At 46.1% G+C, this 15209-nt stretch overlaps 1 protein-coding gene across 8 annotated transcripts; it reads left to right on the forward strand.

Moving 5' to 3' along the window:
* The first annotated feature begins 377 nt into the window (after nt 1-377).
* SLC25A28 (solute carrier family 25 member 28) lies at nt 378-12515 on the forward strand. 8 transcript variants are annotated; one of them, XM_021943575.2, is made up of 5 exons: nt 3369-5152; nt 7528-7591; nt 9125-9353; nt 10437-10493; nt 11672-12515. In XM_021943575.2, the coding sequence occupies exons 3-5, from the start codon at nt 9131-9133 to the stop codon at nt 12187-12189; spliced, it is 798 nt and encodes a 265-aa protein (XP_021799267.1). In that variant the 5' UTR covers nt 3369-5152; nt 7528-7591; nt 9125-9130; the 3' UTR covers nt 12190-12515. The 8 variants fall into 8 exon arrangements, with proteins under 8 accessions (XP_017799683.1, XP_017799682.1, XP_003904156.1 ...); XM_017944194.3 differs by lacking the exons at nt 3369-5152; nt 7528-7591 and adding an exon at nt 378-397; XM_017944193.2 differs by lacking the exons at nt 3369-5152; nt 7528-7591 and adding an exon at nt 2483-2570.
* Nucleotides 12516-15209: the final 2694 nt, after the last annotated feature.

A 15209-nucleotide genomic window follows, 5' to 3' on the forward strand; every position in this document is an offset into this window, starting at 1 on the left:
CACCATACATGTCATCTCCTCAGAAAGGCCTTCCTTGGCCATACAAATGTAGTCACACTATATCATACCACCCTATTTCAAAGATCAGCATGGCATCCAGAGCTGACATTTTGTGTGTGTTTTTCTGTCCCACCTCCCCACCCCCATCATTAAAAAGCTCCATGAGAACATGGACTCTGTCTGTCCTGTATCCCCAGCTTCAAGTACACAGTTGGTACTCAATAAACATTACTGAATGTTCCCATGGAATTTTCAGTTACAAGTATGCAATAAGGGAAATAAAGATAGGTTCCAATGAGGACAACTGGTTTGGAATGGCAAAAGTTCTCTAAGGTATTAAAGATGACCATGAAGCATTAAACTTTTAGGGATGTTCCACTTTAATGGCTAGAGAAGTGTAAGTGACTGAGAAGTCTAAAAGGTAGAGCGGTTTCTGAAGCTAGGAAAAAGTGCCAGTGAGGGGTGGGGGCAAGCGTTATCTGGAGATGTTAAGAAAAACCGGAATAGAAAAAGACCATTGGATTTGGAAAGGTCATTTATGACCAATGAATAAGAGAGTGAAAAATGAAAAGAGCTTAAGGAGAGAAAGGACATAGAGGTGGATAGGTCATCACTTGAGTAATCTGGCAGTAAAGGGAATTAGTACTCTAGCAGGATTGAATGGGTTTTTGGTAGACCTATTCATTTCTCAAGCTAAATATGCTAGAGAAATGGAGAGACTGAACATGCTGTGGGGGATTTCCTTTTTAAAAAAATTTTTTGAGACAAAGTTCTGCTTTGTCACCCAGGCTAGAGTGTAGTGGCGTCAACACAGCTCACTGCAGCCTCGGCCTCCCTGGTGCAAGCAATCCTCCCCCCAGTAGCTGAGACTACAGGTGCACGCCACCATACCCACCTAATTTTTGAATTTTTGTAGTTTTTTGTATTTATTATTTTGTAGAGACGGGGTTTTGCCATGTTGTCCAGGCTGGTCTCAAACTCCTGAGCTCAAGCAATCGTCGCACCTCGGCCTCTGAAAGTGTTGGGGTTACAGGTGTGAGCCACTGCGCTGGCCAGGGAGAGGTTAACTAGGTTAATGGACCCCCTAGGGTGTCCACATGGCACCTTCAGGGACTCTGAAATGCAGAAATTATATGCAAAATTTTGGGTGCACAGAGGGGATGGGAGGTAGAAGTAGGAGAAGAGAATTCGTAGGTTTATTATTTTCCAAACGGTCGCGACCCAACGGTTAACAACGACCGCTTAAGAGTACAAAAAGTTTTTAAAAAGAAAGCCCAGAGAAGGGCTAAACTTTAGAAAGAAAAAAAGGAAAACATCTTTCCTATCCAAGGAAAGGCTATAAACAGATGAAAAAGTCCACAGTTGCATCATCTGGGTAAAACAGAGAAGACAGCTGGAAACCGCGGGCGGCTTGTGCCAACACGCTCAGGGAAGGCAAACGGAAGGCGCCCGTGCTCCCTAGCGCAGGAGGTCCTAAGGCCGGGAATCGCTGGCCTTGCCTCTCAGGACCCGGGCTGACCCGAGGGAGGCAGAGGCCCTCGTCGCCAGGCGGGGGGCCCATCAGCGCGCCGGCTCAGGAACAAGATGCTGATGCTTCAGACTGGGCCGGGCAGTGCCTCCGAGCTTCCCCACAGCCGCCGCACTTTCCTGCTGCCTTTGGGATGCGGCCTCCAGCCCCGCCTCGCCACCGGCCGTCATCTCTGAATCATCCCGCCCATTTCGACATCTTCCTTCCCCGCCTTCGGCTCTCGGCCTGGCGCAGAGCCCAGTGACAGCCGGGGCCCGGAGGACCTCATTCATTCAACACTTGCTGGGTTTACTGTGCGAACGTGGATGCGAGGCTCAGTGCCGGGCGCTGGGGCCTGAGGAGCACTGGGTCCGGCCCCAGGGCCCACTCCAGACCCGACAAGAGTCTAGCGGGCCGCCGCGGTCCCCCCCTGGCTGTGAGGCGGTTCCCGGCCCGCATGTCGCAACGGCTTCCCGGACAGGCTGCGGGTCGCGCCAGCCAGAGGATGACCGGTCCAGGCCGGCTCCGCCTCATGCCCGCGACGAGATCCCGCGGGAACACGGCTCTCCGGGGCCAGGGCCGCCCGCTCTCCAGCCACGCGTCTCAGAATTTGAGAAGCGCACTCGAGCGCTGGTCGTAACGGTGCCCGTCAGCAGTTTGACGCTGAAGGCCTGTCCCGCCCCGCCCCCGACGCGATCCCGCGCACGCGGACCGCAGCTCTGCAGGCGCCAGTGAGGGGCCCGAAGTCGGCCCCTAGACTCCCTGGGCGCTTCGCTCTTTCTATAGCCAATCGGGGACCGACGTGGTGCGGGCCAATGGCCGCGGTCAAAGTATCAAGAGTGGTTGAGCCTATCAAAGTTCAGCCTTAAGTTTTCTCCCGCCCTTCTAAAAAGTCAGAGGCGGGTTGATCGCACATGTCGGCCAATCAGTGACCAATAAACAAGAAGCTTCCAAGATCAAAGGGGAAGGGGTGGGATTTAGGCGCTAGCAACGCCTCAGGGCGGAGGAATGACAGGCGACTTCGCTAATACTACCGACTGATTTTTCTCACGTCAGGAAAAGGGTGGGTCTAACTCGGGGTCTGCACCAATGGTTGGTTGGGGGGCGTGTCCGCGGGGCCAAGCGGGAGCCGGAGGCCCCGGGCTCTCTGGGCCGCGCCTGAGGCGGACACTACGGGGCCGGGGGGCGGCGGCGGCACTGGTGGCAGCGGCGGCGGGGGTGGGCGCCGCAGCTGGCCCGGGTGGATGGAGTTGGAGGGGCGGGGTGCTGGCGGTGTGGCGGGGGGGCCGGCGGCAGGGCCCGGGCGGAGCCCCGGGGAGTCGGCGCTGCTGGACGGGTGGCTGCAGCGGGGCGTGGGCCGGGGGGCCGGCGGCGGGGAGGCCGGGGCCTGCAGGCCGCCGGTACGTCAAGATCCGGACTCCGGCCCGGACTACGAGGCGCTGCCGGCTGGAGCCACTGTCACCACGCACATGGTGGCAGGCGCCGTGGCAGGGATCCTGGAGCACTGCGTGATGTACCCCATCGACTGCGTCAAGGTGAGACCTGCACTGGGCTTCGAACCAGACCTGGGGCTGACCCGACCCCTGGGTCTTGTCCGGAGCCAGGATCCCGGCTGAGAGCCGGAGCCGACATGGGTTCCTTCCTGGCTCCTGCCACTACCACATGATTCGAACCGACACTCCATTCAAGCAAGGTCCCAGCTGGGAGTTGATCCCAGTCAGGAACCAGGACCTATTTCTAACCGTCAGTGAAATCTGAATCGGGACTCAGGATCGAAAATCTGTCAGCCAAAGCCCTGGACCCCACCTGGGACTAAACAGGAATAGGGTGGGATGGGGTATCCCGAAGCTCAGGTAAGTGCTACTAACTCGATTAAGGTGAAGCCAGCTGGCGTGACCCAGACCCTGGGATCTAACGGCTTGAGATGTTTTCTGGGCTAGTGCTTTTACAAACTCCTTACTGTATCTTCCTTTACTGACGGGGCAGGAACCCGAATCTGGAATCTTTCAGCTAGATAAAGGACTTACACGTTAAATCTTAACACATGAGTGATTGGAAATCATTGTGCAGTGAGAATGCAGAGTTCCAGACTGGAAGTAATATGGGAAAGATCGTATTCAGGAAAAGGTTTCAGTTTCTCTGTGAAGCAAGCATGATACCCCACCTATTTCCTGAACATGAAAATTGAGCTGGGATTAGGACTGTATGTGCAGGGAGCACATCAGCCTCCAAACAAGAGAGATGAAACTGATAGCAATTTCTTTGGCCACCTGAAGTTGACAAAAAGGGAGACGTTGCCTAGAAAGGAAGTGTGACGGTATTAGAAAGTAGATGTAAGTATGAAGACAATGGAATGAGATCAACAAGAGGACACGATTCTTGTGAAAGTATAATTGCATTCACAACCAAGCAGGATGATTAATGTGTACAGAAGTCAGGTCCTTCTGAAGAAAGCTGGGTGAAGAAAGAAACAGATTATTGTTCTTTACAGTTCTTATTCTTGCATTAGTAAAGGTAGCAGCCACTAAAGGTGAGGACTGAATTGAGGGAGAGGTAAACTAGAGGGGACTGTTGATATGACAAAGACCGATACCTCCTTTACATGTTAAGGGTAATAGTCAAACAGTAACCTGGCAGCTTTTTGATTTATATTTCCTCGTCAAATCAGGAAAGTGTTATGTATTCAAAAGGAGGAGAGAATCAACTTGGGAAATGCAAAGTAGATCCCTTTTACCTCCCTCTGATTCTAGTTGAGGGGAGTGCTCATTAAGCTTTGTGAATGACAGTAAACTGGCAGGAGTATTTTAGCACAAGGTAACTCCTAACAAGGGCCATATCCATTGAAAATGGGGTAAATGTACTTGACTAAAATGGACATTAGAATGTTAAATGCCCTTGTCAATTGGGAGAAATAGAAATAAACAGTAAAATCCATGAGAAGTAACAACATTGAAATGTAAAACGAGTAAGTACAAATAAAAAAGATGCATACATTATATGTATAGACTCTAGGTTGAATGACTTGTGAGTTAATAATGCCGTATATCCAAAAGTTAATATAATCTAGCTCCCTAGACTTAGACTAGGGAGTGAGTGCAGTATGAGTGGAGTGCAGGGTTTAGGATGCTGTTTTTCTGGATGAGTATTGAATGGAAAACAGATCAAAGAAAACCGTGAAAATTATTTAATGGCTTGAAAAATACAGTGTAATAATTTATCTTAGAAATATTACTGTAACTTACCAATTTAACCACTGTTCCATTATAACATAATGGGAGGTTATCTCTTTACTCCATATATTTACATAGTGCTATTGTTGCTATAAACATTTTATAAATCCCTGTTAAAAATGCTTCTAGAATATTTGGGTGCATGTCCTTAAGGGAGGCAAATCTTTGCCCTGTGATAAGATGAAATTGATTTTGCAGGAACAAAGACTATTCAGAATCAAATATGGTGAACAAAGTGGGAGGTCAAAATGGGTAATACTGTTGGCGTCAAAATAAGGTGGGACTTGAAAGCAAGGAGACTGCTTTACTTCTGAGGCCTATAAACCCATTGAGGAAACACCTCTGAAAGAGAAGTTCCAGAAAGGTTTTGCATAACCACAGCATTGCTGGAATAAGTCAATTGTAGCCTTCCAAGGTAACTATTTTGAAGAACAGTTCTTACTCATTTACATAAGCTTTGGCATTTTGGTTTTTAAAAAATTAGTCATACAACATTGCAGTTATATCTTGAAAGCCCTCCATTAAGGAAATAATGATTTGAGAAAAAAATGCTCAGGAGTTGTCAACAATAACGAAAGCTTATTTTAGAAGGCTCATTTTGACTTGCACTTAATGCTGGGATTTAAATGACTTAGAGGGAAAAACTAGGTGAGGCCAGTATGATTTAGTGTCAGTGAGTATGTTAAATGCTTTTGTGCAGGCATGAAAGTAAAATTCAAATCCCTTCCTTCAGAAAGGGCTTCCCAGTTTGCTTGTTGCGGCAGTTAGCCTTCTTCTTTTAATAAGTGGATGGTGGGGAGGAAAATCAGCCCAGTCTTTAAGACTGGAGGCAGGTATCCATGTTGTTGGAGCCTAAAGGGCAACCATAGTGTTTGCAAATGAAAGCTGACATTGCCTCTTAGCATGCAAGCCTGTCCATCCTCAGCTACTTATCAGGGTCAAGTTGACTTTTAATATCCTTGAGAGGGACCATGAGAAGTCAGTGTAGCCTTGCTAGACCATCGTCATTCAACCAGCTATTTCCATGGCCATAATGGTGAGGCTTGGGAGCCCAGATAAATCCCAGTTTCCTTTTCTGGGCCTCAGAGGCAAGCGCCAGACTTTATCTACGGGGACAGATTCTGCAACCCAAAACGGTCAGAACCCTTCTCAAAATCATCTGGCTAAGTACCCACCTATCATCAAGCTGCTGTTGTTGGCTCTGAAGTGGTGAAGCAAATACCCACTTATATAATAAAGAGGGGAAGAGCAGAGGGAGATAAATCTCCAGTTTCCAAATGTAAATGGTATCTGTACATATTCACCTGTGAAAGGTTAGGAAATGGAAACATTAGCTTATTTGATTTTCTTGCATCTAATAATAAGTGTTCGGTGATCTTGTGTGCCAAGCAGTATCTGAAGTACCTTACATACATTTATTCATTTAATCTGTGAAGCAACTTGATGAAGTAGAAACTATTTTCATTATTTTACAGTTGAAGGAGGCTTAGGGAACAGTTATATAACTTGTCCAAGGTCACAGAGTTTAGGTGGCACAGTTGTGATTTGAACTCAGTGTATCAGACTCTCAAGCCTTCCATATAGCTTCCCAAAAGCAGATTACAAGAACCAGGCAAGGCACAGAATTTCACAGTAAAGCTTGTCCCTGAACATATGACCTTCAGATTAATAGTGGGACATGTAAATCATTATAGCCACAGAGAAACTTTAAAAGGAAAACAAAAAATACAAAATTAACCCCGATTTATTAGTGGCTAAGGACAGTTAGTTGTCCATGTATATTTGTGAAATGACTTATACAGGAGGCAATGCTACCATGATCTGTAAATTCTTAGATATGAACAAATGTATCTTAGAATCATTTTGAATACAATAAAGATCTTTATATTTCTAGCACCTTATAAATTACCAATGGCTTTTACATACCTTATCTCTTTTAATCCCCACAACAGCCCTATGAGCCAGTCATTCTTGGCCTGTTGTTATAGATGACAATTTTGAAGCTTAGAGAGGTTAAGTGACATACCCAAGATCATACAACTAGCAAAGCTGAGGCTCAGACTCAGGCTTTTTGACTCAAATGTGGCTTGTCTTTTACCAAACCACTTACCTCTCTACTGGGTTGTTTGACTTTTCTCCAAGCCAGGTCGAGGTTTTTCATACTGAGATTTTTCAGAAATTCTTACTTAGATATTTCATCTTTCTGTAAAAGGCAGATTTATTGGCCCACAAACTTGGGGAGCCATATTTATATACTTGGCATAGCTTATGCCCAGGTCCTCTCCATAAGGGTGTATTTTTATCGAGTTAGAATTGTTGAGTTAGACTTAGATGTGTGTATAGAATGTTCAAAGTAGCTTCCCACAATCTGGTTTTCTCTTGGGGGTGAGGAGTTCCAGGCCTCTGAAGCCAAACCTTTCAGAATTGGTAGCCAAATACACCACTGACTGCGGCAGAGCAATGCAATTTCTGAACATTCTCCCTATACAAGATCAGTTTTGAATAAATGCATGGAAACATGATAAGCCAAGAGGCTCAATTTATCTTTGCTTATTAGTAGCTCTAGCCAGCATTTGACCCGTAGTCTCTATGAACAACTCTTCTGATGGATTTTATATGCCTTGTGTGATGTGAAAGATCAGTAAACAAACCCTTTATTGGAAATACATGAGGTTTTGTGGGGGGAAGTAGGAAAGAATGTGTCAAATTGTGATAAGTGATACTGTATAGAGTATTTCTGATTGACCATCCAGTAACTAACCTTTTAAGCTTCCGGTTTTTTGTTGGTAGCAGGCAGGAGAAAATAACCAGAGGAATGTGGATTGCTTGCAGCTAACCGGGACCTGTTCATCTGGTTAGTTTCTTTTCTCCCATGATCTTGAGGAAAGGTATTACTCTTGGATTCCAATTGGCCAAGAGGAAGGTTGAAGCTTTTTTTTTCTTTTTTTTTTTTTGAGATGGAGTTTTGCTCTTGTTACCCTGGCTGCAGTGCAGTGGCTCAAACCAGCAAAGGCCCGCTACAACCTCCGCCTTGCAGGTTCAAGTGATTCTCCTGCCTCCTGAGTAGCTGGGATTATAGGCGCATACCACCATGCTCGGCTAATTTTTTTGTATTTTTAGTAGAGACGGGGTTTCACCATGTTGGCGAGGCTAGTCTCGAACTCCTGACCTCAGGTGATCCGCTTGCCTCAGCCTCTCAAAGTGCTGGGATTACAGGTGTGAGCCACTGTGCCTGGCCGAAGGTTCAAGCTTTTAATTCCAAATAGAATCTAGTGATTAGATTGATGCAGAAATTTAAACTGTACTTGGGCATCACTTGCTCCCATTGGCTCACCAGTGATTGTAGCTGATACAGTTATGTGACAAAAGATTCATTCATTCAACAGACAAATCAGAAGTGCTTATTGTGTGTCAGGCACCAGACATTGGTTTTTCTTTTTAGACATTGATTTTATATTAACTATTAGTTTCCATGTTACTTTACCTTGAAATGGGTCAGTAGACGGGTCAGAGAAATTTTCCTGGGGAGACACACTCTTCAGAAAAGGTCTAATTTAGGGAGGTGTTTCAAATAAGATTAATTTCCCAAATTTCAACAAAACTTTGTCAAGGAACATCATACAAAGTGTCTACCCTACGCTTTTATTCCAATCATTGAATCCTTTAGAGAGATTCCAAGGATTATGTTTCACTGAGACTGATTTTATTTGCTAATGCCAATTTTGGGATTCAATCAGTTTAGATTGGAAATCTGGAAGGGCCCTTCAGGATTGGAGACTAGATTGGTTTCTAGCTAGACACTCCCACCTTTGCAGTTTCAGGGTAAACTTTCTTTCCCAAGAAATAAAATCATCTATTAAGAATGCTACTTCTGCCAAGACTCGGTGTAGACCCAGCCGCCATTGCCAGATAGTCTGAAAAAGTATCAAAATATTAGCCGCCCCTCAGTGTGTGGTCATGAAGCAGGGCCAGGGGCAGTCTTTAGGTATAAAGCATAAAGTATGTCATAGACAGTAAATACTTGAATTTAGAATCCATTTGTGAAGAACTGTCAGCTTGAGTGTATTAAGGCACAAAAGCAACTTCTGAAAGCTTGATATTTGTTGCTGGGGCTCTGAATGATTTTGGAGTACCAGGACACTTAGCAAATGGTGGTATTATTTTTTCAAGGAAAATAATGGTGTTCCACTCTCAGGGTCATAGATAACTAGAAAAAGAAAGGTCCAAGGCTTAAAAGAAAGATCAGCTATAGATTGGAAATAAGCTGAATGTCAGATATCCCTCTCACAGATGGGCACAGCTCCATGTAGAAGGTCTGCCAAGTGTGTTGAGGTAGGGCGAGAAGTTGGCATTGCTGACATTGCGCTTCTCCTTGCTGTAATTTCAGACCCGGATGCAGAGTCTACAGCCTGACCCAGCTGCCCGCTATCGCAATGTGTTGGAAGCCCTCTGGAGGATTATAAGAACGGAGGGCCTATGGAGGCCCATGAGGGGGCTGAACGTCACAGCAACAGGCGCAGGGCCTGCCCACGCCCTTTATTTTGCCTGCTACGAAAAGTTAAAAAAGACATTGAGTGATGTAATCCACCCTGGGGGCAATAGCCATATTGCCAATGGTATTGAGCCTTCCTGTGCTGGTTCCCCCACTTTCCCAACTCTTTGGGCTTTGCTGCTGTCAGTGCTTTCCAGTCTCAGCATGGTTTGGAGCTGAAGCTTTGGGCTGGGATAGGCCAGATTATAAGGGAGGGACTTCCAAACCTGATGTGCTCAGACAACGGGCCGCTTCAAGCCTGCCTTTTCCTTTGGGGCATCTCAACAAAGGGTTACAGTATCCTCCCTTACCTACCAGCTTGACTTGTTCCTCTCATCTCCCTGGCATCAACTTCTAATGCCCTGGTAACGTGGAGACACACTGAACTACCCCCAGTGTATGTTTCATAGTTGTATGGTGTCCTGCTCCTCAGGGCAGGATTGGAGGCGACCCAGCCAGCCACCCAAGGAAGATACTAATGAAGCCCCTGCTTTTCGCCTCACCTTTTCAGGATCCTAACTCACCAGAGGCAGTTTGTGTTGTTGAGAACATGACAAAGCCTCATGACAAAGTGAATGGGGGTGGGGCCAAGGAACTGCATGAAGAAACCAGAAGGTTGTATGGAAGTAAGAGAAAGGATAGCAGCCTAGGGCTTCAGGACTGGCTGGAACCAAGTTGAGTGTGGAGAGGGTGAGGGGTAGAGTAGCTCAGGACCTGAACGAAAGATCTTTATAGACAAACGTTAAGATCTGCAAATGGGTTCTGCAGCAGGACAGAGGTGGGATTCTGTGGTGAGATTCTATGAGATCTGACCACCTGGCCCCCGTATCTCCCTCCACTGGTGGCAGGTGATGTGCTGTCATCCCTAGGCAGCAGTGTATCTGCTTCCTGTCTGGGGCGCTGCATTTATTCTCAGAACGATCTTTATTGATAAGACCTGAGCTGGCCTTCCTATCATGGATGTGGAATGCATTGGTGACCTTACAAAGTTGGTGGGAACAGATACTTCCCTTAAACAGGAGTTTAGGAGCAGTGGATCCCCATCTTTTGGACTACCTCCTAACGTTACCTTGTGGTGTAGCACAGCCACTCCCCTTCAGTGGGAGACTTCAATGAGTTGGTCACGCTCTCTTGGCCTTACATGTGGCAGTTGTTTTCTTGTTTGCAGGTGCGGCCGGGTGTGTGGCAACATTACTTCATGATGCAGCCATGAACCCTGCAGAAGGTAATGATTCCTCAACCTATCACTCTGGGCAGCTGCACCTGTGTTTCTTTCCAGTTTGCAGAAGAAAGAGCACATCAGTTTTGGTGGGAAATTCTCTTACCTTGTTTTACCACTAGAGGGTGCTCCCTCCATGTTTTTGGTAGTTAGGAGGCACCCTCTTGGACAGGAAGCAGATTCACTGGGATTTCACTAATCCTTGGGGCTTCCCTAGAAAAAGATATGGCTCCATGTGGCCTGTTTTGGGGCTTTCCTGGGAGTCTCCTTTGTAGTAGATTTGATCTGTCCTGAAAGTTTAGCAGGTTCATTTTTCTTCAAAGAGGTGAAGATGGATTTTTTTTTTTTTGCCCTCTTATGATTTGCAGGAATTGACACTTAAATATATTGCCTTTCTTATCGGAATGAAGCTAGTTGGGATAGGAATGAAAGGTTAAATTGTAGAACTCAGTCCCTGCATTTCTACTGGGGTCTTGGCTTTTCAGTTGGAGGAAAATTCTCCAAAAACATTCTCCACGTGAGGATGAACAAATACAAGGGAATAGCATCGTTGCCACGTTCATTTTCTGTCTGGGCAAGGCCATGGGGTGGACAGAGCCAAAGCTAAGCTGAAGCTCCACAGAGCTCACACCATGTTATCTACTTGAAGAAGTGGGAGGTGTTTGAAAACTAAAGCCAACTCTTTTTGGCTAAGAATCTTTTCTTTGGTAGCACTTCTCTCTCCTCCCCTCTAGGAGGATCACCATCTCACATTTTAGAAGTTAGGTGCTCTTTGTACCTGAGGATTGGGATTGTTAGGGGCCTGTGTTCATGATAATGTTCACTGTCATGGAGTCATTTCTTGTTGGGAGTGGTAAGAGGGTAAGATTAGAGATAGGTACTTAGTTCAAGAAGACTCTCTGGAGCTCCCACACCATAGATACATCCTGTGTGTGAATTGGCTGGCTTTACAGAAGTCCTGATGGAAGTGGGTTTGTTGTTTTTTGACTTGTTACCAACCCGCTGCCTACTCCCTCCCCTCAAAAAAGGGAAGCTGACTTCTCAGGTTAGCCAGCAGCTCACTCATACTTTTTTCTCTCTCTATTCCATTGGCTGATCTGCTGACTTGGGACTCTGAATCTGGATACTCTCCATCACTGGTTGGCCGCTGTCACCATTTCCTTCCTTGATGATGGCACTACTAGTGGTCAAGCAGAGGATGCAGATGTACAACTCACCATACCACCGGGTGACAGACTGTGTACGGGCAGTGTGGCAAAATGAAGGGGCCGGGGCCTTCTACCGCAGCTACACCACCCAGCTGACCATGAACGTTCCCTTCCAAGCCATTCACTTCATGACCTATGAATTCCTGCAGGAGCACTTTAACCCCCAGAGACGGTACAACCCAAGCTCCCACGTCCTCTCTGGAGCTTGCGCAGGAGCTGTAGCTGCCGCAGCCACAACCCCACTGGACGTTTGCAAAACACTGCTCAACACCCAGGAGTCCTTGGCTTTGAACTCACACATTACAGGACATATCACAGGCATGGCTAGTGCCTTCAGGACGGTATATCAAGTAGGTGGGGTGACCGCCTACTTCCGAGGGGTGCAAGCTAGAGTAATTTACCAGATCCCCTCCACAGCCATAGCGTGGTCTGTGTATGAGTTCTTCAAATACCTAATCACTAAACGGCAAGAAGAGTGGAGGGCCGGCAAGTGAAGTAGCACTGAACGAAGCCAGGGGTTCAGATGACACTGCTGCATCCTGCTCACATTCTCTGTCTCCTGGAATGCTCCCGCCTCAAGTGGAGTTAGAAGGAAGGTAGAGGGGCTCTCCCCCAGGATTTTGGTGTTTCGACTAACACCAGTTCTGCCAACCTCTGTTGCCACCACCTTTCCTTCCAGGCCCTAAGCACGTGCAGCAAAGCACACCACAGCACCTTTGATAACCTCTCTCCATCCTGGGCCTGACGACCTGCTCTAGACTGTTATAGAGGGATAAGCAGCTCATTCCCCTGGTTCCTAATAAAAAGCCTTTAAATTAAATGGTTAGTGGTTTCATTGGGTTTGTCTTGCTAAAGGGGAAGTGAAATGCTGTTAATTGTTCTTGACTTTCCTTTAAGCATAAATCAAGGGACCCAAAGGAAAGGTTTATTGAGTATGTGTGTAGTTTTTGTTTTCTGCTGATTTTCATGACGATTTAAGACATTAGTAGTAGGCCCCAAGCAATCTCTCTGATGGCTAGAACAAGCAGCCCTTGACAGACCCCAACCAGATGCTCCGGATGCCCACTATCTTCCCTAGGGCGGTAGTGCAGCGCAGAAGAGGCAGGTCTCTGCTCTAATTTCGCAGCTCTCCCTGCAGCAGTGCTTTACATGTGGCACTTGGTTTCCATTTTAGTTGTGAAACTCAAATTATTCAGTGAGGCTGCAAGTCCTGAAGATTACATGGTAAATAATACATTTCATTTTATTTTAAGGCTTTCACAGAGTACTTGAGTATGAGTGATCTCATTCGAACCTCAAAAATCTCTGAAGTAGGCAGTGCAGGTGTCATTTCTGTTTCACAAGCAAGAAAGCTCAGAGGCTATGACTGGTCCAAAGCCTCACAGTCAGTGCAGAACTGGGACCCCAGCCCAAGTCTTTTGACCTCACAAGTGAATCTAAGCGTGGCTTCCTATAGATGGGAAATGAGTGGAGGGCATCTCACATCTACTGCCATCTACTGAGGAAGCTCCCTGATGACCAGCTGGGCTCTGCTTGGAGACTTTTCAGAGATGGGGCTTTCCCTGTGCTTGATAGGTCAGTGTTTTTTTTTGTTTTTTGTTTTTTTTTTTTTTTTTTTTGTTAATATCACTAGTTATTAGCAAGTTCTTCAGTACATAGAAATGTACCCCTCTGAGTCTTCCACCTATTCTTGTTAGCTCATCTGTCATTCATTCATTAACTATTGAGTGTCTCTGTGCCAAGCACTGGTGTTGGAAATACAATGATAGATAAAACAATCCCAGCCCTCAAGGAGCTTATTGTCTGGAGAGGAAGATACATGGAAACAGGCAATCACAAGATAAAACGACAGGAGATAAGATAGAATACACATAGAATACTCAGAAGACAGAAGGATACCCAGCGTAGCCTTGGGTGACCAGGGTAGACTTTTGGAGGAAGTGACATCTGAGGTAACACCTGGAAGGCAAAAGAGCTAACTTGGTGAACAGGGGAGGGGTTATGTTCTAGACAAAGACCTAGAGGTAAGAGAATTAAAAAGTATTTGGGATTCAGTGTGCAAGTGGTTTGGTAGGACTGAAACAGTCTGGGCAAGACATGCAGCCTGAGAGCCAAGCCGAGACTGGGTCTTCAAAGCAATGCTGCGGAGTTTAGGTTTATCCTGAAGGCCATACAAAAGCATTATGGAGTTTTAAGCAGAGGTGTGGTGTGATCAGATTTACAATTTAAACAGATCACTTAGGCTCTCTGGAGAAAGGATTAGAGGAGCAAGACTGGACAGGCAGGCCAACTGGTTGGGAGGCTGCTGTGGTAATCCAGGCAAGTGCATGGTGGTCTGAAGCAGGACTGTGGCATGGAGCCGGGAGCCATGTTAGGATTGTAGAAGCAATAGGATTCGGTCACAAAGTAGATCTTGTCCTCCTCCCACCTGACAGCCCTTCAATATCTATGGAGAATCATGTCTGAATGCACTTGAAAAAAACTGTCAAGAAACCAGCAGGGTCTCCTGTTCTAAGCTTTATTTAAGTAGGCTATCCTGCCCCTCTGATTTAGCATGGAGAGGAGAGATGTTAATAGTGCTAAGCAGTGGTTTCTGAGTAAAAAGAGTGTGATGATATCATTGTAGAGGTCATTTCAGAGGGTTTGCTAGTAAAAATGTAATTGAGTAGCTGCCTCCCAGTATAGACTGAGCAAGAGAGCAAAGAGATGGCTGTCAGGACCTAGTCCCTGCAGTCAGCTTTACAGAGCTGTCTGGCATGGTATCTGGCACACAGTAGACACAATGGCAATAAGGCTCATTTTTCAAGAATAGAACGCGGGGTAATTTCTTAAAGATTGGTAGCTGCTAGAGACCACCTCTGCTCTAATGCTGTTCACAAATAATGAGAAAAGAATACAAAAGTGATCTTCCAGCCTGATTGTGCTGTAGCTACTGGAGGACATTTAATCTGGAATCTGGACAGGACATTAGGTTCTGCAGGTCTCTTGGCCCAGTCACTAGAGGTCAAAGAGGAGATAGAGGCAGAATAATGTGACAGGTTGAACATTAGCAATGCCAGTGACTGGATACCTGGGTCATTTCCAAGGGGCTCAGCAGGTCCAGGAGAACTGTGGGTGTTTGGGGGCATCCCCAGGTCCAGAGCCTCTGTGGAATGCCAGATAATTTATGTGACACCTGGAGAATCCAGTACCCAGCCATCATAAGTGGCCAATTCCTGCACAGTGCTATGTGTCAGGGAAAATGAGAAAATAAGTCACAATTTGGCCAGAGGAAAATGTTCTTCACTGGACAGCTGAGACCAACATGAGTGAAACAAACTTGTAATAACACAAGACAGTATATAGACATGTACTGGATTATACAGAAATTAACAATGAGATTTAGAGACAGGAAAGATAAGTGTAGGTCAGAGTAAACAGAGAAGAAGGTGGCTTTGATGAACAGAATTAAAAAATACTTTTGTAAAAGCCAATAAAAGTTGAAACATGCTAATTTTATAAAATTTAAGAAGCA

Source organism: Papio anubis, chromosome 11, assembly GCF_008728515.1.
Source record: "Papio anubis isolate 15944 chromosome 11, Panubis1.0, whole genome shotgun sequence".
Classification (NCBI taxonomy): domain Eukaryota; kingdom Metazoa; phylum Chordata; class Mammalia; order Primates; family Cercopithecidae; genus Papio; species Papio anubis.

Coding starts and splice junctions, on each gene's coding strand:
- SLC25A28 (XM_003904107.3), top strand. CDS start 2,752: ATGGAGTTGGAGGGGCGGGGTGCTGGCGGTGTGGCGGGGGGGCCGGCG. Junction 3,043..9,124: donor ACCCCATCGACTGCGTCAAG/GTGAGACCTGCA, acceptor CTGTAATTTCAG/ACCCGGATGCAGAGTCTACA. Junction 9,354..10,436: donor CAATAGCCATATTGCCAATG/GTATTGAGCCTT, acceptor TCTTGTTTGCAG/GTGCGGCCGGGTGTGTGGCA.